The sequence below is a fragment of the Nematolebias whitei genome, chromosome 20 (genome assembly GCF_014905685.2).
Source record: "Nematolebias whitei isolate Nwh7 chromosome 20, NemWhi1, whole genome shotgun sequence".
Lineage (NCBI taxonomy): Eukaryota > Metazoa > Chordata > Actinopteri > Cyprinodontiformes > Rivulidae > Nematolebias > Nematolebias whitei.
Genome location: NC_056517.1, coordinates 33,754,698 through 33,778,028, shown reverse-complemented (window position 1 = coordinate 33,778,028; position 23,331 = coordinate 33,754,698). Strand labels below are relative to the sequence as shown.

General features: G+C 40.5%; 1 protein-coding gene across 1 annotated transcript in view; it reads right to left on the bottom strand.

Moving 5' to 3' along the window:
• abca4a (ATP-binding cassette, sub-family A (ABC1), member 4a) overlaps positions 1 to 23,331 on the bottom strand; it is a 46,661-nt gene that overhangs the window by 5,074 nt on the left and 18,256 nt on the right. The window contains exons 12-43 of the mRNA XM_037694156.1: positions 22,726 to 22,923; positions 19,414 to 19,619; positions 19,159 to 19,335; positions 18,484 to 18,706; positions 17,443 to 17,664; positions 16,535 to 16,739; positions 16,363 to 16,440; positions 15,651 to 15,857; positions 15,098 to 15,275; positions 14,883 to 15,014; positions 12,993 to 13,132; positions 12,749 to 12,886; positions 12,431 to 12,609; positions 11,084 to 11,186; positions 10,640 to 10,845; positions 8,754 to 8,808; positions 8,543 to 8,623; positions 6,150 to 6,307; positions 5,903 to 6,027; positions 5,720 to 5,818; positions 5,451 to 5,640; positions 3,235 to 3,329; positions 3,117 to 3,149; positions 2,317 to 2,422; positions 2,155 to 2,229; positions 1,899 to 2,068; positions 1,617 to 1,794; positions 1,417 to 1,532; positions 1,192 to 1,339; positions 983 to 1,106; positions 748 to 877; positions 537 to 657 (exon numbers count right to left, since the gene is read on the bottom strand). Coding sequence (XP_037550084.1) covers positions 537 to 657; positions 748 to 877; positions 983 to 1,106; positions 1,192 to 1,339; positions 1,417 to 1,532; positions 1,617 to 1,794; positions 1,899 to 2,068; positions 2,155 to 2,229; positions 2,317 to 2,422; positions 3,117 to 3,149; positions 3,235 to 3,329; positions 5,451 to 5,640; positions 5,720 to 5,818; positions 5,903 to 6,027; positions 6,150 to 6,307; positions 8,543 to 8,623; positions 8,754 to 8,808; positions 10,640 to 10,845; positions 11,084 to 11,186; positions 12,431 to 12,609; positions 12,749 to 12,886; positions 12,993 to 13,132; positions 14,883 to 15,014; positions 15,098 to 15,275; positions 15,651 to 15,857; positions 16,363 to 16,440; positions 16,535 to 16,739; positions 17,443 to 17,664; positions 18,484 to 18,706; positions 19,159 to 19,335; positions 19,414 to 19,619; positions 22,726 to 22,923 — 4,596 coding nt within the window. The remainder of the gene's footprint in view (positions 1 to 536; positions 658 to 747; positions 878 to 982; positions 1,107 to 1,191; positions 1,340 to 1,416; positions 1,533 to 1,616; positions 1,795 to 1,898; positions 2,069 to 2,154; positions 2,230 to 2,316; positions 2,423 to 3,116; positions 3,150 to 3,234; positions 3,330 to 5,450; positions 5,641 to 5,719; positions 5,819 to 5,902; positions 6,028 to 6,149; positions 6,308 to 8,542; positions 8,624 to 8,753; positions 8,809 to 10,639; positions 10,846 to 11,083; positions 11,187 to 12,430; positions 12,610 to 12,748; positions 12,887 to 12,992; positions 13,133 to 14,882; positions 15,015 to 15,097; positions 15,276 to 15,650; positions 15,858 to 16,362; positions 16,441 to 16,534; positions 16,740 to 17,442; positions 17,665 to 18,483; positions 18,707 to 19,158; positions 19,336 to 19,413; positions 19,620 to 22,725; positions 22,924 to 23,331) is intronic.

Here is a 23,331-nt window from a genome sequence, read left to right as displayed (position 1 = left end):
TGAAATATGTTTGGTTTGTTTTTATTTGTCTACTATTCAAGCTACATTGACATAAAGGGGCGGCTGTGGCTGAGTGGTTAGAACAGTTGTCCTCCAATGCAAGAGTTGGGGGTTTGATTCCACCAGCAGTCACATGCAGAGTCCCTGGGCAAGACACTGAACCCCTCATTGCCTCAGATGTGTGTTGTACCGTGTTGTAAAGAGCTTTGAGTATCTTGATAAGACAGAAAGGTGCTATATAAGTACAGTCCATTTACCATTTACCATAAATTCTTATAAAGGATTAAAGAGTTTCTTCTTCTTAGATGTGAGAAACAGCAAAGAATCATTTTCTGCACTGTCGTCATGATCCCGGATGAGCCCCCAAAAATGTTATTGCTAAAAATATCTCAAAGAATGCCTAAAAAGTCCGGACAAGTGCAACATTTTAAAATAAATGCGGGCACAGATTGTAGTGTAAGCACTTTTAGTATCTTGACAAGATAGAAAGGTGTTATATAAGTACAGTCCATTTACCATAAAGACCACCGTCTTACCTTAGACAGGCCTTTTATACGTAAAATGTCCTTTGTTTGTTCGCTCTTGTGGATTCTCTCTCTTTCCTCAGCCACATCTTTATCCTCGTCCAAAATGTGCGGCTTTGGTCCATCTGGAATCCTAAAAAAAAAGTAAAATTTTTACCCAGTCAACCTTCAGTTTATGTGAAAGTGACGTTAAATCTTATATAGTGATATTAGTTGTACTTGCCAGTGATCGAGGAAGAAGCGGTACTGAAAAAGTATGTTGAGGATAAAATAGACAAACCCCTCAGCTGCCATACAGAACAAGTTCTTCCCAATGAAGTCCCAGCTTAAGGGGTTGGGGCTGTAATCTTCACCTTGGGGCAACAAAACACATGCTTTGGCTTCCATCTGGCACGAGCAACGACTCAGCGTTTGTTGAGTTAAGATGCACGTTAGAAACTGGATTATTTCATGATTACCAAAGCGAGCATAGACATCCGTCACAGCCTGGTTCATGGCCATGTCGATGAGCCCCCTGCCCAGGCAGTAATGAGGAAAGATGAGCAGCGCCGTCTTTAACATCTGGTTGAACCTGTACAGAGCCTAGATAAGAAAACATCAAACTTTGACAAAAGAGAAGAAGGGATAGAATATGAATAAGTAGGTAACGATTCCACCCCGCACGTACTGTGGTGCTCTCAAAGAGGTCCAGGATGAAGGTGATGGCGCTGCTGTTGATGCCAATAAACAGGTTTATACAAGACAGAGAGACGTAGGCGGTGCTGGGGACACTGAAGACATAGGACATGGGGTACATCATGGGGGTCACAGACCAGCTAGGACAGAAAACAACACAAAAATATAGTTAAGTTACCTCATTGGTGAATATTCATCTTTAATTATTATTACTCACCCATAAAGCATAAGCAGGGCGATAAGTGGATGCAAGTTGGTTGGTGAGGTGTAACATCTCTTCTCAAAGAACATGAAGGTTTTCACCACCATGGCTGCACTGATGGAGTAATTCACCTGGAGGAAGAACCAGAAAATTATTTTTTTTTTTGTTTACCCGTCATACATTAAACCAGCACTGTCCAAACATGGTCACGGTACCATGTCCCACAGGAAGTTGGCCGTCCAGTACACCAGAGGACTGACTCCACTGACGAACTGCAGGTGCTTGGCCTGCGTGGCCCTCTCCTGGATGAGGTAGAGGACGAAGCTGGCTGGGACGAAGGACATGGCAAAGATGACACAGATGGCCACCACTGCGTCCACGGAGGTGGTCAGACTGGGAGAAGAAGAGAGTTATGGGTCAGTTTGTTTTACAGAAAGACGTGAAAATAATGCTTCTCTTTAAAAAGTCCCAACACGCTACACTGTAAACATGCTCACACGGTGATCTCAGAGAGCTGCTCCTTGGTGAGGTTCAGAGGATGGTTGATGGCAGTGATGCCATATTCATCCAGATTAGCTCCTTTGGGCAAATTAGCTCGGAGAATGGCATTGTTGGCAACATTCATAAACGCCACCTTGGCATGCCAGCCCTTGTTGTTATACCACACCTGGAACACCATCAAATAACATTTCTTCATCATCATCAGGACAAAAGATTTCATCCAGCGGATGAGATGAGCTCTGCAGGACTAACCTTGACGCTGTTTTGAGTCTCCATATACTTGAGGAATGTCCCAATGTCCCCAAGTGTTTGTTTGGCGTATTTGCCCTGAGAAGTTAGTAAATTAAGTGGATTGCAAGAGATGTTACTGAAGAGTAATGTTAAACTTAAAAACAAGTTGTTTCAAAGCCTCACCCCGGTAACATTAAGAAGTCGTCCGAGCTGAGCTGCTGCATCCAGGATGGTCTCTGGCTGAACTCCTAAAACAGGAAGCTGTCCACCCACTGATATACCCCCATACCTGGAACCACACACACAATCCTGATGAATCTCCAGGGTTCTCTGATCCTGCAGGTTTATAACTCCAACTGCAGAGCAAAGTTATAACCACCAGAGGGAGAACTGCACCACCGCATACAGTCGAGTCTGTCCTTCAAGAGTAGGCTTCTCACAATCTTAACAGAAATAAATGTTAAAGCTGTGAGTAAAACAAACTGGTTCCAGTCTCACTGCTTCTGCAGGATCTGAGAAGTTGTTCTGGAGCATACAAGTATGTGTTATTAACACAACACCAAGCTGGGAAGACATCAGCAATGATCTCAGGGAAGCGACTGCTCCTGCCTTTCAATCTGGAAAGGGTCAGAGGTCATTTATAATTATTCACGTCTTTTTTTTCTTCTGAGATGAAGATTATTTAAAAGTGGAAAACATATGACAGCTCACTATCTTCTCAGTAAATTCACCCTGAAGGTCAGACTGTGCAGTGCTCAGACGAATCAGCTCAGTCAGACTCTACAGGCCTCAGTGAGCTGGTTAAAAGTCAAAGGTCGTGGCCTTTTTTCTCTAAAATAAACATGTCAGAAGGATTTAGGTTTGAGCTGTTTCATCTGAAGGAACCACAAGACTTCTGGGACAAAACCAAACCAAAAGACAGATGTTTACCCAGAATGCACTGCTGTCAGCACAGTGGTGGAGGGGTGATGGTTTGGGCTTACCTTTGTTCGTTCACCCAGTATTTGCTTTTCAAGCTGGAGAGACACCACACACAAACAAAAATTATTTTACACACAGAAAATAAATAAATGTCAAAGTTTGCTTTTACAGCTGTGGTACCTGGTCCTGATGAGGCTGGGGTAGGTCTTCACCAGGTAGTCAGAGACGTTCCTACCAGTCAGGTCCACGAGGACGTCTCCTGTGGACTGGATCCTCTAAAAAAAAAAAAAAAAAAGAGCAGCACACAGGTCAGGTGGAACATCTGAACAAGTTCTGCTTCCATTTGAGATTTTATTTTAGTGCACGAAGCGTGGACTTGTTCAACACCGGGCCTCCAGAAGTTCTGAAACTTTTCAGCTTCCAAACCCACAAAATAGCTCCAGTGGAGGCTTGTGACCTCAAATATCAAAGAAACAAAACTTTGCTGATAACCGTAATAAATAACATCATAAAAACACAGAATCCTTACTACTTTTTATAATACAGTACTTTAAAGCAGGAGTGGTCAACATTTGTTTCCAGAGGACCATATCAAGATATTTAAAGCCATCAAAGAACTGCATAGAGAATTGGGGAAAAATGTATTTAAGACCTGGAAGACTTTTTTCTTCAGACTGTTTCTTGTAGCATAGTTAGCGTGCTTGACAAAACTATATTGCCCCATTAATCTTTAGGAATTAGACACACCTTCTGTAAAGTGGCTCATGTGACAGAATATTTTTTACCTTAAGATTGCAAAAAATGTTATTTGTTTGTTCTTCAGGGTTTTCAAAGTTCAGTATAATTTTCAAAACACAAATGACTTTAAAAAAAAAATGATTATCTTTTTAATCTAAAGATTTATTTATGATTTTGTCCAAGGTGTTTAATTTAGTCTTCCTTAAGTTTAGCTGATAAAATGCAGACTTTCATGAACTTATTTAAAAGTAGTTTTCTTTGTAGTTAAGGATATTAGGGCAGGATGAAGACTGTCCGAGGGACTCTTTTGTTGCCCACGCTTGCTGTAAATGCAGAGTCAGCAAATGAAATGTTTTTCCATTTACAGTTTCTTCCATATGTTTTTTAGACTTTAACAATCTGAACAATTTTTTTTTCAGCCATTCAAGTATTAAAAACCTTCAGCTCATTCAGAACGTTACAGCTACAACTTTTAGTTTTTATGCCTTTTATATTTATTGAATTGTTGAATTTTATTTCCATATTTTCCTCAAAAATAAGATAATGAAATGAGAGCCCAGTAATTAAAAAAAAAGTTGTACTCTTTGAGATATTTTTAGCTTAATTTTTATCACTTTGTGTGTGCGTGTGTATTTTTGCTCATTTTAGCTTTTAGCTACTGCTTTTCTGGTTTTAGCCTTTAGTAAGTGTTTGTTGGTTTTACATTTTAGATGCTGTTTTGGTCATTTTAGCTATTAGCTACTTTTCTGATCATTTTAGCTACTGTTTTGCTGGTTAGAGCTTTTAGCTATTGTTTTACCTGTTTTAACTTTTAACTACTGTTTTGCTAGCATTAGCTTTTAGCTACTATTTTGCTTGTTTTAACTTTCAGCTACTGTTTGTCAGCATTGGCTTTAAACTACTTTGAGCTGGTTTTAGCTTTAACTTACTGTTCTGTTGACCTTTGCCTTTAGCCATAGTTTTGACTGTTTTACATTTTAGCTACTGTTTTGATCATTTTCACTACTAGTTACTTTTCTGTTCATTTTAACTTTTAGCCACTGTTTTGATAATTTTAACTATTAGCTACCTTTCTAATAATTTTAGCTTTAAGCTATTGTTTTGCTAGTTTGTGTTTTTATCTATTGTTTTTACTGGTTTTAGCTTTTATCTACTGTTTTTCTGATTTTAGCTTTTCAATACCATTCTGCTAGTTTTAGTCTTTAGACACCTTTTTGTTGGTTTTACATGGTAGTTACTGTTTTGGTCATTTTAGCTAATAGCTACTATTCAGGACAGTTTAGCTTTAAGCTACTGTTTTGCTGGATTGAACTTTTACCTACTGGTTTGCTTCTCTTAGCAATTAGCAACTACTTTTCTGGTCCTAGCTTTTAGCTACTATTTTGCTAAATGTAACTTTTAGCTACTGTTTTGCTGATTTTACCTTAACTTTCATTTAGTTAGTTGTATTTTTGTTTTGATCTTTTTAACTTTAACATCTCAGTTTCAGCTTCTTCAACACACTTCGTTACTTTTTGTTGGAAATATGACTTGAGCAACATTTTTACATTTAATTTGAACTCTAAAGAACATTTTTGGACTCTATCTTGATGTTTCCTGACCCACAATAGAGTCCTGACCCACATTTTGGGAACCACTGATCGATGTAGCCTCCATACCTGAGGAGGTGGCAGGCCTCCAGCTCCCTCAGAGCACACAGGCAGCACGGTGAGTTTTTTAGGAGTGCTGCACTGACATTCTGGAGATGGTCTCAGGTCTGTCCACTCGGGACCTTCTAGTCTTTCTATCAGGGCAGGGTCAACCAGGGGCGTCTCCCACTCCGTGGTGATGTTGTTACACGGGAAATCCCTGCATAGTGGCAAATCTGTCAAACAAAACTATCCCTGCACCAAATTTAGAGAGGCCATAAATTGTGAAAGACATTTACTCAAGAGGTTCATCTGCCATGCAGCGTGTCCCAAAACCAGGCCTGTCCAACAAAACTTCACCAAAATATCTCGTGTCAGGGTCAGTGGGACGCTCGTTGCTGCAGTAGACAAAAAAAGTTTGGTTCATTTTCCACGTGTATGTTGTCTGATCAGTGTTAGAGTCCTTATTTAAAGTGTAATACCTGAAGAAGGTGTACTGTCGCCCATACATCCAGGGGCTGAGGGTCAGACTGGGATATTCTCCAAAAGGTGGAACTATCAACGTGAACATCAGCGCCAGGAAGACGAAGCTGGCTGGAAGCACAATCTGTCAAACACACAGAAACAACTCGGATTTAACAAGCCTGAAAAATCTCAAGCGTATTATTGTTGACCAACATGGTCCAAAACTACCAGCAGTTTAGTTAATAAAGAAATTAGAGAAGTAACCTGGGCAACAAAGTCTTTCCAGGAGCGTGAGGCGTGGTGCCACCTCTTGATCAGCAGAGCAAAGAACTGTTTGATAGTCAGGAATGGGCCTCGGACCTGGTAGGATCCCCGTCCCGCGCTGCCTTCTGGGGTCTCGCTCAGACCCTGACCATTGGACTCTGGAAGGAGAACTGATGTCTGGTTAGCATCGAGCAGCTTGCACCAGTGGTGGTAAATGAAATAAAGAAACCAGCCGGCTGCCTGAGGCACATAGACTTCCAGTATCTGCCACCAGAACGTCTTCGCCATCAGTGCTGTAACTGTCCTAATCTTTACGTGAAGCTGTTGCCACTGAAAGCTGGGTCTAATAAATCAGATGGTCATAAAAGCAGCAGCATGGGCTAACAGCTTGTTTAGAGGAGGGGCTAGAAGGCTAATAAATATATGAAGTTGTTCTATGAGGTTTTTTATATTTACTGCCCACTGCCATGTTTAGCAGGCGCTCATAGAAATGTGTTTTTTGTCTCTCTGTAGCAAAATATTTCCTGAACTACTGGACAGATGTTATTAAAACTCTCATCTAAGTAACAATAGCAACACAGACATGGCTATAAGTCAACCCATTCTACAAATATTGGGCTAAAATTGGTTGTGGTAGTAGCTGAAAGTCCCTCCCAACACATACTCTGAGCACTAGCAGACCATGTGAGACATTTGTTTAAAACATTGGTATATAAGACAGTGGGCGACATGCATTTCTTTCAGGCTTTATTGTGCGATGTTATTTGATGCTAACTCTCCTTTCTTAAAGAATGCTAGTTTATTTTTGTGAGGTAATACCGGTATTGTTCTTTCTATATTCTCCTACTGAAACTTTGTGTAAAACTTAACAAAATGAAAACGCATATTGTCCACCTACGATCAGTGAGCGTTCCAGCGCCAGTTAGCGCTCAGAGTAAGTGTTGGGGATGAGTCTCAGCTACTACATACCAAATTTGAGCTCGATATCTATAAAACTTGTCCAACTAAAGCCATTCTGTGCCTGCTAAGGTCAACAAGCTGTGTCTACCATCTTGAAATTGGCTGACACCAAACTTTAATTAGCTGTAGATTATCAAAGTTCATTCCAGGTAAAAAAAAAATCCAACAAAGCCAGGTCTTCTGGACGGTTCCTTTTTATTGAGCACAAGGCAGCGTAATTAGTTAGCATGCTGGAGTCTCATTCTTTATCGGAATTAACCAGACAAATCGCTCCACCAACTAACGTAAGGGCACCACCAGGAGTGGAGGCTGTGGCTTAATTTGACTCAACAAGAGAAACCTCACCCGGCCCGGACATGGAAAGGATTAACAGATTGATAGCTCTTTCTTCATTCTGTGGGTGGTGGTGCATGGTCGTTCTTAGTTGGTGCAGCGATTTGTCAGATTAATTCCAATAACGAATGAGAAGCTGGAATGCTAACTAGTTATGTGGTCTCATGCTCAACAAAAAGAAACCATCCAGAGGACCTGACTTAACTTTGCTGGGTTTTCTTTTTTTTTTCCATTTACCCTTTATTTTTCCAGGTAGTCTCATTGAGCCACAAGAACTCATTTTCAAGAGAGACCTGTTTAGGGAACAGATGGGGGGTTAAGGGCCTTGCTCATGGGCCCAGAGTGGGGCGAATGAGGGTGGGGGCAAGTGTGGGTGCTTCACCTACCCCACCCACAATTTTGATGTTGTCAGGGCTGGGGCGTGAACCGGCGATCTTCGGATCACAGGCCCACCTCTCTAGTTGTAGATTACTTTTTTCCATCCATCCATCCGTCATCTACTGCTTGTTCAGGACTGCTGTGGGGCAGCAGCTGAAGCAGAGAATTAGACATCTCTTTATCTGCTGTCTTTTCAGCTCATCTTAGAGAATCCAAGGCATTCTCAGGCCAGGTGTCCTGAGTCTTCCCCAGGGTCTCCTCCCAGTCGGACATGCCCAGAAAACCTTCCTAGGGAGGCGTCCAGGGCACCCTTACCAGATGACTGAACCACCTCAACTGGCTCCTCTGGATGTGGAGGAGCAGCGGCTCTATTCTGAGGCTCTCATGGAGAACTGAATTTCTTACACTGTCTCTTAAGAGAGTCCGGCTACCCCGCAGAGAAAACTGATTTCCATCGCTTGTGTTTACAATTTTGTTCTTTCAGTCACTACCAAAAGTTTGACACCTCAGCTGGCTCCCTTCGATGTGGAGGAGCAGTGGCTCTCTTTTTAAGAATTTCTTTAAAATCATCCACTGGCTCATGAGATATTTTGCTAAGAGAGAGACAAATGAATACACTGGCCACCTGCCTTTTATCGTGGCAGGCAATGAAAACTGCCACACTGCGTTTGTCCAACATTAGCAGCAGTTCTCTAGAGCTGTGAACTGAAAGCCTCTGTCACCTTGTTGTGCTTCCACATCAACAGCCACCCTGTTGAATCCACAGAGACTAGCTCGAGAGATCTGCTGCAAAGGTTTCTTATCTGAGAGTTAAAAACATGGATGCAAAAAAAATATTAACACACAACAGCACAGACAGAAAAACAACGAAGGAGCTACGACCCATTCAAACACAAAACAAAGGTATGAGTTCTACACACCCTCAACTTTTACCTTGTTTACACTTCCTGCTGGTTGTATTCCCATCTGCAGTGACCTTCAGAAAAATCTACAAGAAAACAGACGTTATCCGGACCCAAGAGAATTTGGAAATACTTTAAAATACATAAATGATAATTATCTACATTCATACAGAGCATTTTAAACTTGTTTTAGTGTCTACTAAGTTCTTTACTTATTCATAATTGCACTTTATATACTGTAAGCTAAACCCATGAACATGTAGGGGGAAAATTAGATTTAGTCTTGCCAAGAAGCCTTCAACACCAAGAAGATGTTTGGGATCCAAATGGCAACTTTTAGTTGGAACACACTAATCTTACGCAACTTCTTAATCAACACAACCAAATCCATTATTGTTACCCACTTCTTCCTTTTCTGGTCTTTTTTTAATTCATTTTTATCAAAATTGACTTTTTTTTTCATCCATCCATTATTTTCTTCCGCCTATCTGAGGTCAGGTTGAAGAGGTTACAGGTCCTGGAGGGAAACCTAGGCTTCCCAGTGACACTTTCCAACTCCTCCCAGGGGATCCCAAATTCTTCTCAGGTCAGAGAAGGTATACAATGCCTCCAGTGAGTTGTGGTACTGGCCCAGGGTTTCTGCCTATTTGGATGTACATCCAGTACTCCAGCAGGCATCTTAATCAGATGCTTGAACCACCACAGCTGATTCCTTTGGATGTAGAGAATCAGCTGCTATACTTCAAGTTCTGGATGGTGGAGCTCCTCACCTTATTTTTAAGGATGAGCCCGACCAACCTATAGTTTCACACCTATCAGGAATTCCAACCATGTGACCAGAGTGGCCCCTCTGTGGGTGGAACTAACAAAGACCCTAACGATCCTCTATTGTGAAGAGTGAGAGGTCACTGTGTGTGTCAATCTGCATTACGCAAGCTTACAGAACACCAAAGCTTTATAACTTGAATCCCACACTCCTTTTTTTTTTTTTTTTTATTGAGAAAGCTCCTCGGATGAGAAGCAAAGCATCTTCAGTTACAAATAAAGTCCAGTTGTTTTGTTTTCAACTTTTTTTGGGATCTACAGAGGAAGCTCATTTCAGCCACTTGTATCCAAAATCTTGCGCTTTCAGTCATGAACCATACCTCGTGAGGTTTGGAACACAACTAGACAGACCAGTGAATCAAGCCTTTTCAAATTATTCACCACAATAGACCGGGGCAACACACTCATTACTGCAGGTGAGCCCCTGATCTGTTGATCCTGCCATCACTCATTAACAAGACTCTGAGCTACTTGAACTTCTTCGCTTGAGGCACAGACTAAGGCACAACCCAAAGGGAGCTCTCCACCCTTTTCTAATTGAGAACCATTCTTCTCATCCTGGTTGTGAACCACCATTATGGGCTAAAAACACCATTAGAACTATATTATCTGCACAAAGTTCTTGGGGTTACAAAAACAGACACCTTTCTCTCCAGGACTTCTGATGAACACCATAAACAGGATAAAGGGACAGCCATACTGGGAAAAACTTGACTATGTGCAGCGACTGAAGACACAGCTCTTATTTTGGTTGTACAAGGACCAGAAAGCCCTTAAAAGAGACACTGGCCCCACCTAATCACAGAATACATATGCATCTATAAAGCACATGTGAACTGGATATGACCACTTAACAACTCTGCAAGGGTGAGAATCTAATCACTGTTCAACGACCTGGAGGAAATCCAAACTACCACTCCTGAATCAGAGGTTCGGACCAGTCTGAGCCTCCTCTCCTGTTTATTTCATTACTCAATTGTCATTCAAGCTAAGTTATATTTATTTCCTTTTCATTTCTGTCTTGGGATCTTAAATATAATTACTGGTGATTATACTGTAATAATCCACTTCTTTCATTCATGGTTTCCACACCTCCTCCAGCGATGTGTCTGACACACCAAAGCTGCTGAGGCCGATGTCCACAAGAGTTTCCTCCAGTTCCCTGAAGAGGCTGGCATAGGCTCTGGGCTGGAAGTTCTGATTCGGCAGCAGAAAGGTGAGTTCCTGGCCGATGGCCTCAATAAGACGGGCCTGAGGAACGTGATGATGAACCAGGGCTGTGATGCTTTCCACATTACCTGAAAAGAGGGGTCCAGTTGAGATATAAAGGCAAAACACAACTGGGTTTGGATTTGATGTCCTCACGTTTACAGGTGTGTCAATAGCAAGTACAGAAAGTCAACCAACTACAATCCACTGCAAAGGCAGTGCTGAGCATTAAAGTTATGTCCAACCTAAAACAGGTTCAGGGAGACTGACAATAAAGTTGGCAGATCACACCAGCACCTACAGTAATGGGAGTGAGGATGATCTTACCATCCAGCTGTCTGTCTGGGGCCTGACTTTCCTCCAGCTTGGATTTAAGTCTTGAACACTTGGAGCATTTACAGGAGCAATTTTGTGTGCAGTCACAGCTGGCCTGTAGGAAGGATAATACCACAAACTAATGCTCAAAAAAATTCCAAAACATAAAAAGAGTTTTCATCCGAAAGACTTCTTCTCAAAAGAGTTTGTTCAACATAGATGCATCTACAACTACAGCTGTGGTAAGAGTTTCCATTCACTCATTGTGGGCAAGAATGTTATAAGGTTTGGTGGCTTTTGTTAGTTGTTTTTTTTTTAACAGCTCTTGTTCCAGGGTAAAAATAAAAAAATTGGAAGGACACGTTTAAATTTATTGTAGATTATTTTATTCCATGCAGGATCAAAACCTGCAGCTGTCTACATCGACGAGCCAAATGTCCTCTGGAGGAAAGTTTGATGGTCAGATTAGACAATGTTGGACACAATGACAAGTAGGATGTTTGAAGGAGAAAAGGTGAGGCTTTTAAACCCAAGAACACTGTGCTAACGGTCAAACTGACAATCTGTCAAAGGTGATGGTGTCATACTGTGGCAAAAAGTGGATATAATGAAGAAGGACCATATTCAAATTCTTCAATTTCCCCTCAAACCAACAGCTGGATGGTTAACACTTGGACACAGTTGGGTGTTTAAATGATCTCAATTCAAAACTGGTTTCTAATTGGATACATCTGGCTTGCATTAAGCTTCTAGAATGGTTCTCAAAAAGCCCCAACCTCAACTCAAATGAAAATTGGTGAACTCTGCCTTAAAGTTGAGTCCATACCAACCAATATAAATGAACTCTACCAATTTTGCGAAGAAGGGTTGTCAAATATCAGCCAGAATTCTACCAGAAGCTTTTTGATGGATACAAAACCCTGAGATCCAGGAGACATTCACTCAGGGACAAATAACCTAATATTTGTGGAGGTGTATGGATACATTGGAGCCTGCGTGGATCAGATCAACTCCACTTGTGCGTGCAATTCTATTTTTTTTTTATATAACTGAAGCTGTATGTTGTATAAACCTTACACGATTGGCAAAAAATGGTTCAAATAAATTCTAAAAAGCCCCAAATTATGGTGACATTTGTGGCCAGGTTGGGTGCATGGAAACTTCTGACCACATCTATCCTCTTGTTTTTGCAAAAATCATCTTCCTCTCAGTTTTTTGTCATCCTTTTTCACAAAGAACATAAACTTTTTATATATATAAATTGTACTTGTTTCTTCCAGGAAAATATGTCTTTTAAGTATCTGGCTCCAAAACAACAGTCACAGAAGCATACAGAAAATTTCACTTTAACCTTCTTACCTTGAGAAGGTTGAGATTCATTTGGCGCACAAGAGTGAGGTAGAAGCCGGTGCCGAAACAGTTCTTGAGGAAGATGGGGGAACCACAACAGTGAAGACGACCCTGGGAGATGATAGCTACCCGATCACTCAGCAGGTCTGCCTCATCCATGTGGTGGGTGGACATGATCACTGTGCGTCCTTTAAAACCAGACATGAGGGGACACTTAAAGCGGTGTTTGTCTCAGCTGTAGTTCAACAAAAACTGATGAATGTGAAGTAAATCTGCTGTATACCAATCTACGGTTTTTATGTAATTTGAAGGCTTTCTGCAGAATACCTGTACGATATTTGAGCAGCAGGTCCCAAATCGATCGTCTGGAGTAAGGGTCCACTCCAGAAGTGGGCTCATCCAGGATCACCACCTTGGCTCCACCAACAAAAGCTAGGGCGACTGACAACTTCCTCTGCATGCCCCCTGGATTACAACACAAAAAGTGCCCAAAGTGCATGGATTGGTGTGTTTAAGGGTTTGATTTGAACAGTACATGTTCATTTGTATGTAAACATGTTTCCTAATAGACCTGAGAGGTTCTGGATCAGTTCAGCCCTCTTGTGGGGAAGACCCAGATCCTGTACCATGTTCTCTACCTCTTCCTCGGCCTCGGTGATCAAACGGCCTTTCATCAGCGAGTAGAAGAGAATATGCTCTGCCACAGTCATACTGAGAAGAAACACAAGGTTCTCACAATGACGACAGTATCCAGAACCACACTAACATTGAAGAATTTTAGTTATCTTGGAGAGATAGCCAGCTAGCTTATAAAAAAGCTCTCCATAAAGCTAGAACTTTATATTATTCATCTTTAATTAGTGAGAATTAGTTGATGTTTTTCTTAGTTCATATCTTAGATGTTATTACTGTTTTTCTTATACATTTTATTGTTGGATGTAACTGGGACCCTGTGTACATAATTTCGCTCCACCACATGTACCACATGAGGTGCGAATGACAATAAAGAATCTCTGACTCTGACTCTGAATAAAAATAACCCCAGGTTCCTTTTCAGCACCATATCTAGTTTAATGAACAATCCCATCTCTGTTTAACCATGTATCCCAACAACTATAAGTAGTGATGAGTTCATGAGATTCTTTATAAATAAAATAATTTCAGTTAGGGAGAAAACTCAAACCATCCTTCCTACTATTGCCTCTGGTTCCCTATCAGTTGAGGCAACTTTAAAAATGTCATGAGAACCGGATTTATGTTTGGACCGGTTTCGTCCTGTCGAGATCTCTGAATTGTCAAAAATAATAGCTTCATCCAAGCCATCAACATGACTGCTAGATCCCATCCCAACCAGACTGTTTAAATAGATATTTCCCTTAATTAATATCCACATTTTGTATCTGCTTAATTTATCTCTAATGAATGGTTACCTACTTCAGTGCTTGTTCAATAATTTCCTGCAGGATCAATCTTATCTTATCTTATCTTGTCTTATCTTAAAAACAGCTGTAATTAAACCTTTATTCAAGCAATAAAATACCGACTCAGAAATCCTGGCCAATTTTAAACCTGTATCTAATCTAACTTTCATCTAAAAAAATTCTAGAGAAAATAGTTGTAGGTCAGTTGCGTGAACATCTACAAAGAACTAATCTGTTTGAGGAGTTTCCATCAGGGTTTAGAGCTCATCGTAGCACAGAAACAGCACTTGTGAAAGTTACCAAGATATTCTCATGGCCTCAGACAATGGACTTGTGTCTACACTGGTCCTGTTAGACCTCAGTGCTACATTTGATACAGTTGATCACAATATTCTGTTACAGAGGCTTTAATATGATGTTGGGATTACATGAACCATTCTAAAATGGTTCGAATCATATTTATCTGATAGATTCCAAATTGTAAATGCAAATAATGAATCTTCTTCATACACGAAAGTTAGTCATGGAGTTCCTTGGGGTTCAGTGCTTGGACCAATACTCTTTAACTTATATATGCTTGCATTAGGTAATGTTATTACACAGTATGGGATGAATTTTCATTGTTATGCTGATGATACACAGTTATATTTGTCTATGAAACCGAATGAATCCAATCAGTTACTTAGACTACAAGCATGTCTTAAAGACATAAAAACCTGGATGACCCTAAATTTTCTGCTTTTGAATACAGACAAGACTGAGGTTTTGCTTTTGGACCTTTCCATTGTTACGACCACCCAACCTCAGCAAATCCTCAATGACCACTATCAGACCCCTTTAACATCTGATAATGTTGTCTAGTGGGTCTATGAGACGTCCTCTCTGTCTTGTAGTCTCAGCTTCTCACAAATAAAATTAATATACTCATTGTTGGTCTGTGTGTAGACCAAACTACATCCAAATTACACAATTCCTCTTTAGTATTTATCTTTTTTTTGTCAGTGAGTGTGCTTAGATTAAATGTATTAAAAGGTTCATACTACTGAAAAAGGATGTTATGTTGAGGGCACATTCCCAGAGAAGTACGAATGTCATCCATGTTCGTGCGGATGTCCTTGCCATAAATGGTGGCTGTCCCAGTGGTGGGAGGATACATTCCTGTCAAGATGGACCTGAGAGAACGAGAAGATAGACCTTAAGGTGTTCAGCATATATGTGTACCCTTGTAAACATGGCATCCATCTAACACACATACATAGTGGTGGTTTTTCCAGCTCCATTGTGGCCAAGAAATGAAGTAATCTGGCTCTCATAGAAGTTTATGCTGAGACTATCAACAGCTGGTCTGGAGGAACCTCCGAACACTTTGACCAGATTTTGGATACAAACTCCCTTCACCAGATCTGTTGGCTCTGCCTCAAATAATGACTGTTCTGTTGAAAGTGAAAACACTTTTTGTTAATAGTCCATCTGAATCACTCTGAATACGTTTAGACATGAAGTTCCAAGAGGATGAAGCAGAAATACATTTTGTTTCCTAAATGTGATGAGAAAGGAACAATTGGGCTACTGGAATGTCAACAAAGGTTCCATTGATTAACAAACTAGGCATGAAGTTGAGAGACAGGCAATTCACATAAACCGCCAAGTGCAAATACACACAAGGATGATGAGTTTCCACAGAACTGAATCCTGGGATCAGCCCATTGCTTGTACTAATATTTACCGTACTTGTATGTAAAATAAGTTATGATTTGTTCATCTATTCTAAGTGTCATGTGGGGAAATTGTGAACAAACTCATTATACCATGGTCCTCCGGGTTCTCCTCAGGCTCAGTCTGGTTCTCCTTCCCAAGCGTCCGATCCTGGTGCTCACATGAAGATGACTTGAGGATGTCCTCCTCTGTTTTGGGTTGGGTCTGGTTTTCCCCCTCTGCTTTGTTCTGAAGCTCTCCTTGTTCCTTGTTCACCAGGTTATCAAAGCCTTTTTTCTTCAACTCCATCTTGTCATTGCCTGTTAGAAATGGGGCAAACATTTTGCCAGGTGACAAATGTTTAGCAGTCTTGTTAAAAGTGATTCCCCATTTTTAATGTTTGGGGATTATTTTTCTATTTTTGTCATCGTTTTTGACCACGCTGAAGTTTTATAACTGTTTTTTTAATTAACCAAAGTGTGACTCTTCATATTAAATAGAGCTGTCTAAAGCTTTCAAACAATATTTTACTTGTACAATCTGTGCATTTCTTATACAGTTTATACATAAAACGTAGGCATTTTTGTCTTCTTCCACCCAGTGTCTGCCTCACTGCTACAGAATGGATGGTTTTCTCTGAAATCCTCCAGAATCCAGAGTGCACACCTAAACTCTCAATGACTCACATTGTATCTGAGTTCAGCGTTTGTCTTTTTAAAACCTGCTATATCTCCTATCAAATGCACAATGTATTAATTACATTTAAGCACATGGACTCCTGAACATCCAACACATAGTTTGAACAAAAGTACATTTTTTTTGTACCTGAAGATGGAGTGATGCTGTTGAGCCAATAACAGGGCAGGAAGGGAAAATAAAACGGACGACCAATTCCATACTGTCCTAGGATGACAAGCAATTGAAGAAAATACATTAGCATATTTTAAATGTTGTGTTTTCATAAAGTAACATCTTGATTTCTCCCCAGTGCACTGACCAGGGAAGACATTGTCCAGGTACCAGGCTAGGACAGCGTATAGCGCCGTGTCCAGACACATCATGCAGATGGAGGTGAGGAAGGAGAACTCGTCTCCCTCCAGGGGGCTGGTCTGGATGTTGTCCCACTGCAGACCCATGCCTTGCTCCTCGTAGCGGGATAGATACTCTGTACCGAAGCCAAACGCCACTTGGGACAGCAGGCTCTGAGTGAGGAAGGAAGGGAAAAAACAACTTAAAATGAAACTAATCTTTATTGAAGGAATGTATATCCTCTGCCACTTTTCAAGATAATGTATTAAGATCTTAGTTGACCCATTAGTACTCTGAGTACGCTTTAGCGATGATGCTCAGCTACTACCACACCATATTAGAGCTCAAGTTTTATAAAACGGGATGTGTTAAAGATATTTTTGTATTTGCTAAGGTTGGTTGTGCAGCAGTCTTGCAGCACATATGTTTACAGTAAAGATATTCAGGAAATGGATAATGATTTTGGGGAGGAGTTTTTAGCATAACACTCATATTCTGACAAGAAAAATACCAAGTTCTCAATAGCTATCTCTTAATTTACTCATCCTATTCAAAATAAGGGATGAATAATAATGCTTTTCTTATAAAATTACCATATTTTTCGCCGTACAGTTCACAACGCCCTATAAGTCGATACTGCTCGAGTGCCATCTAGTGACTGAAAATGGTAGTGTTCAATATTTTTCGTCAGAATGAATGAAAACGGTCGTAACTCAGCCAAAAATTGGTTTATAAATATGGGAATGAAATCCATAAATACGTCGCTTTGGCATATAAGTCGTAGGGCATGCAAATTATGGAAAAAAAAGTGACTTATAGGACGAAGAATACTGTAAGCAGATTTGTTCAAAACATTGAATAAGTGTAGCCACCCACCACTAAGATCTTGGTGTCTTTGGTGATGCTGTCCTGCCAAGCGAAACAGAAGATGTGGGGCAGGTAGAGGCTGAAATAGACGATGCCGCTGCAGGCTGCCGCTAAGTTAGCCTGGTTGAAGAACACGCTCAGGAGGAAGCATTGCATGATGGTAGCTGTAGTGAAGGTGAGCAGAAACAGGAACAGAATGACAGGGTTGCTGTAGTTCAGAACCCTTCCTCCCTGGAGACAAAAATAATACATTTTATTTATTATTATTAAATGTTAAGCAATTCAATTTTCTTTTATCTCCATGTAAAGGTCTGTGCAAAAGTTTTACACCACCACTAATCTCTTTATTGCAAATGCGAAAATAGAGTGATAATGTTTTGTAAGTGCAAGAATTATATAACTCTACAACTCATTAAATTTTGGAGTCAACCTGATTTAAAAATTAATTCACGTTTGTTATTTGCACTGTATCTAATGCTTTTGAGTAAAGAGCACAACTTTACTGTATTTGTATTTTTGTTCACAAACTGTGGGTATTTTCATGAAAAATGTTGTTTTGCACAAAATGCCCACAAGTAGTCGAATGAGCCCACCGTGCTACAGGGCCTGATGTCTCAGAGGTACTGTTACTGATTTCTGTTAATCACTGACAAGCCTGTTCCTGCAAGTCCTACAGAACTCTGCAGTCGTTCTCATGATGTCATGGTATCCACATTTTCTTCCCTTAATCATTTACAGAGAAAGTTTCCACTAAGTTAGCTATTAATATCAGTACAATTTCAATGAAAAAGAGGAATGATTTACTGCAACACAGGCTATTTATTGACGTTCACAGTTTATCTAGCTTGAACAATGGTGGACAGAAACAAAGACTAGGTGTTTCTGGTGAAGTAATGAATAATTTATCAGTGTATAAATGAGGAGAGGTGATAAAGAACAGATGAAGCCTTCCGGATCGAAGGCAAAACGTTTCAGCACAAAAAAAGAAACTGTCCAGATGACCTGACTGAAAAATGTTGGATAAAGAACAGAGTTTTGTAAATTTCTCACCATGATGATGGCTGTTAGGAGGGCCGTGCTGATGCCCATCATGAAGAAGCTGTCAATGAACCAAGTGGACCAAAGGACACCGCTGGTGACCCCCATGGTCTTCAAAGTCTCCTTCAAGCGGAGCTCCTTCTCCAGAACGATGCTCTTCACGATCATGGACGCGGAGTAGACCCAGGCCAGGACCATGAAGATGGGGAAACAGCGGTTCAGTGTCAGCATGAAGCTGGAGAAAGACAAAAATATACAATAACCATCATTTTTCATTGTAATTTTTTAAATTAACGCAGACACTAATTAACTCTTTAAGTTTGTGCTTTGACTTTACTCTTAAAACTGAAAGCTTCTTTAACGTGTCATATTGTCAACAGGAATCATTGTACAAACATCAAAATGCACACTTATACCCACCAAAACATTCTCCTATTCCAAATTTAAAAATATGTTCAATACAACTCGTCATTTTCTCGCAGCAGCTGTTTGTTTGAGGGTTTATTTCCCCCTCCTCTCAATACCACGGAAAAGGTGGGAATCACCATGGCAACCAGTGACTCAGCAGATTCTGCATCATGGAATTTTATATTATTCAGTTTTTTTTTTCTACAATTTCTTCCCTTGAATCTTGTATATTTTGAGTGATTTTGTCCAGATTAGAACGTTTATTAGAACATCACTCACAGATCGTCCACGTAACAAGGATAGGGCATCTGCTGAAGGTAAACACCCAAAGGCCACTCTTTTCCTGTCTGCGTCCTGATGACCCCATGCTCTACGATGTCCTGAAGGTAAGCAAAGCCACCCCACACATAGCGGAGGTCGTCCAAAGGATCAGCTCTAGGGCCTGGGTCCCAGTACCTAAAAAACAGACATGTTCAGTAAAAACACGCTTCATCTTTGAGCTAAACATCATTTTCTCTAGAGGTGGTTTCTAACCTGTCTTTGACTTTATTGGTGCGTTCCACTGTGTCGATATCCATACGGATCTTGAACTTGACATGAGGCGGGACACTGCTACTCCAAGGGTACATGTTGATGAAAACAAGACCTGCCCAGAACTTGCCTTCTTCCAACAGGCCCAAGGCCTGATGGGTAACAGCGTCTTCATCGGGCAGAGCCACAAATTTATCAAGAATCAAACACTAGAAGAAGGAATAAAAAAAGACAGAGGAAAACAGATGAACAAGTTAAATTAAAGAGTAACATTTATTTATCAGTGAAATTATAACATTTTCTAATGGCAATGACAAGGCTAGCTCATTTAGCATGTAGGCACTTTGGCTTTTTACATCTAAAATGGAAAACAAGTAAAAATTTTGAGGTGATTTCAATTAATTTTGGGAAAAACTTTCTACTTTCAACTAAGTTAAAATTTGGGAAATGTCAAGTTTGATTCAGTAATGGTCAGTCAGGTCACCTGGACCGTTTTTTTTTTTTTTTTTTTTTTGTGGATAGATGTTTCCCCCTCTATCCGGAGGGCTTCATCAGTCTGAGGAGTCCCAAGTAAACTGTTTTCCCCACCAACCAGTACACTCCTTTAGTGGACCAACAAGTTTGCTGATGATAAGATGGTTTCTGGGGGCTGTCCTGTCCCCTGTTGACTCCTTCCAGGCATGCAGTCACATCCAAAGTGGTTCAAGACATCAAAGTGCATGCGCAATCATCCAAAATCCAGTAATGGTCATTCAGGTCATCTGGACAATTTCTTTTTTGTGGAAAGACATTTCGCCCTCTATCCAGAGGGCTTCATCAGTCTGAGGAGAAACCAGACTGAAACCAGAAACCATCTTTTCACCAGCGTGCTTGGTCCACTAAAGGCGTGTAATACTTGGTGGGGAAAACAGTTTACTTGGGACTCCTCAGACTGACGAAGCCATTCGGATAGAGGGCGAAACACCTTTCCACAAAAAAAAAAAAAACTGTCCAGGTGACCTGACTGACCATTATTGGATTTTGTACCTGGATGATTGAGCATGAAGTTTGATATCAAGTTTGATTCTGGCCCAAATGACAAGCTAACTGCTAATCTAAGTAGGGTCATGTCCAAGGTGGATTCAAACAACAATTAGCAAGCAGAAATAGTAGCAGCAGCAGCAGTTAGTTGTAGCACTTCCTTTCTATTCAAGAGCACTTTCTGCTAGAATATTATATCTGCTAGGTAGAACAGCAATTTTCTGCCTTTAACAACTCTATTCTTCAAAATTTCATAGTAATTATACAAACACTATTATTAAACTTTTACACCAACATCATATTTATCTTACATTGATTTGTATGCATAAATATAACATAATATTCCTGCAATAAGTGGCCCAAAGCTGCACAGGAAGTGCTCCAACCAGCTGTTGCTTCCTCTATTTAAGCTTGCAGCTTATGTTTAAATGACCATGAACTGCAAAAGTGATAGTAGATTATAAGTTTTCATGAACCACTGTGAATTTTTGAAAATTAAAGGTGTTTTAAGTTGGAAGCAGTGCACTTGTCCTTGGATTGACCAGATTTTGTCAGTCCTGTCAGGCTCAAATTCCTTTTCTCCCAATTCCAAAGGTCCAAACTTTCTTTTTAAGTTTCCCAGACAATGTTCATGGAAACGGTTCAGAAAAACAACCAAATATTAATGAAACCGTCTTGGGTTTATCCTTTAGGTGACATGAACATGTGAATATTTCATAAGAAACTGTGATTGGTGAGGTATTTTAGTTTGGGTAGAAGCCTTGGACAGACTGACAACCTAAGAAAAGCCCAGAACCACCAGCGTTGGCCCACGACTCAAAGAACCTTGCACATTTGCAGCGGTGTTTGTCCCTTCCCTGAAAAGCGTATCTGATAAAGCCATTCACAGAAAGCTCATGCAAATAAGGAGGGCTGTGATCCAAAAGAAATCAGTCCAAAAGAGCTTTTTACCACCGCTGACACCCTCCAAAATCCAAAACACACACAAACACAATTTGCTATGCAAACACAGTTTAGCGTAGAAAACAAAGGCCATGATGCACTTTAACAATTTCACACTTAACGTGTCCAATAAATGCTTTACATCTAAAAGACTATCTTTTAGTCCACCTAGGTGAACACTGACAACCATGCTGGGTGGTGTGATATGCATTGCTGCCACCAACACGAGGCAGCCAACCATTCGCTCAGAGTCATTGTTGTCTCTTTATAAAGAATATCCAATGGAATGACAGCTGTATCTAATCAGCCTTGGTGGTTCCCTCTCTCCCTGTCAAACTCAAGTGTAAGCTTCAACTGGGACGAAAACAACTCTTACCAACCCTTTATCCAGCCTAGTGCCCAGGTACGCCCCATGCCAACCCACCACCCCTTCAGTGCAGCAAGCCCTTCATTTTGATCAGCCTCCATGGAGAAAGAACCAAAGAGGCAGTTTTACCTTTGTTTTAAATGTTTAAAATGTACAAACCAGCAGAAAAGTGGACAGCCCTCACAAGAAACTGTATTCTTTGTTTTGGTTTTAATCTCCAATCAATCATCAGCCTTCTAACTCTTGCTTAAACCCAACTGAGTGGATTTTCACTTATCTGGACAGGGGGACAAATTATAGAGACAAAAGCACAGTTTAAGTACTTCAATACTCTGGTACCAGGAAAAAGAGCTAAAAAAAAATAGTGTGCTTAATTGGATTATTTCATGAATAACCCAGTGCTGGAGCTTGACATTTTAAAGCAAAACAGTCCACATTCTTACTGTCAAAGTTTAAAAAGAGAAAAGGTAAACACTTTTGGCATAAAACTAGCCTTTCTTAAAAAATGTATATCAACTGCCACCTTGCATGCCAGTTTTAAACAAAAATCTCAGATTATCTGTTATAACTTGGAGTATGTGTTGGGGAGCACTCATTACCCAAACATCAGATTTCAACTTCATATCTGTAAAATTGATAGAAATAGCTATTTTTGTGTTTAATAGGGTTGATCAGCTGTGGCGATTAAAGAAGGCATGTAACCAAAACTAATTAAGGCATTTAAACCATTTAGGGGAAAGTACCCTGGAATATCTTGACATTCAAGTTTGAGCTCATCTCATCCAAAGAGCACCTCAACTGGACCCACACTGAATCCAGGAGGGGCCACAAATATTTGGTTTAGAGAAGCTGTCTAAATCTCTGGCATGAAAGGCAGCAAGATTTTATCAGAGAATTGTACAAAGTATGAGTGAAACTGTGGCGGTGTGTCCAAACCTAAATGAAAGATCGAAGAACCATAAAAAGGATATCTAAATGCCACTCACATCCCCATACTGGTTGAGCATCCGGATAACTCGGTCCGTGAGGTTGAAGAGGTCTCGCCAGTCAAAATCAGGCATGTCGTTCTGACGGTCCTCTGGTGGTCCGTTGTGCAGGAAGTTGAGAATGTGTTTGGAGGAAAATGGCGTCTCTTCCAGACTCCTGTCGATGAAATCCATCACAGATGGATTGTGGATAATGTCCTGAAGGAAAGATCACCAGTGAGGAGTGAAAACTTCTGCAACCCACTGTAAATAGCCAAGGTTTGCAACAGTCAGAACAAGCAATAAAAGATGGGCAGTGGTATAAATGAAGTTGGGCTGGAAAGAAGGGGGCTGCGGTAGCTTGACCATCAGTGCTGTGGTTATGTAACCCTGAGGTTGTGGGTTTGAGCCCAGGCTGCGTCAGGAAGGGTATCCGATGTAAAACAAATTGCCAAATCTTTCTTGTGAGTTTGCTCGCTGTGGCAACCGCTGAAGAAGGGAGCAGCCAAAAGAAACTTACTTAGTGGTAAAAATGAAGTGGGTAAAATACAAAGGTATATGAAGATAAGATAAACCTCCACATATAACCAAAAATTATCTTCAGAAAATGTAAAAATATAAAAGCTT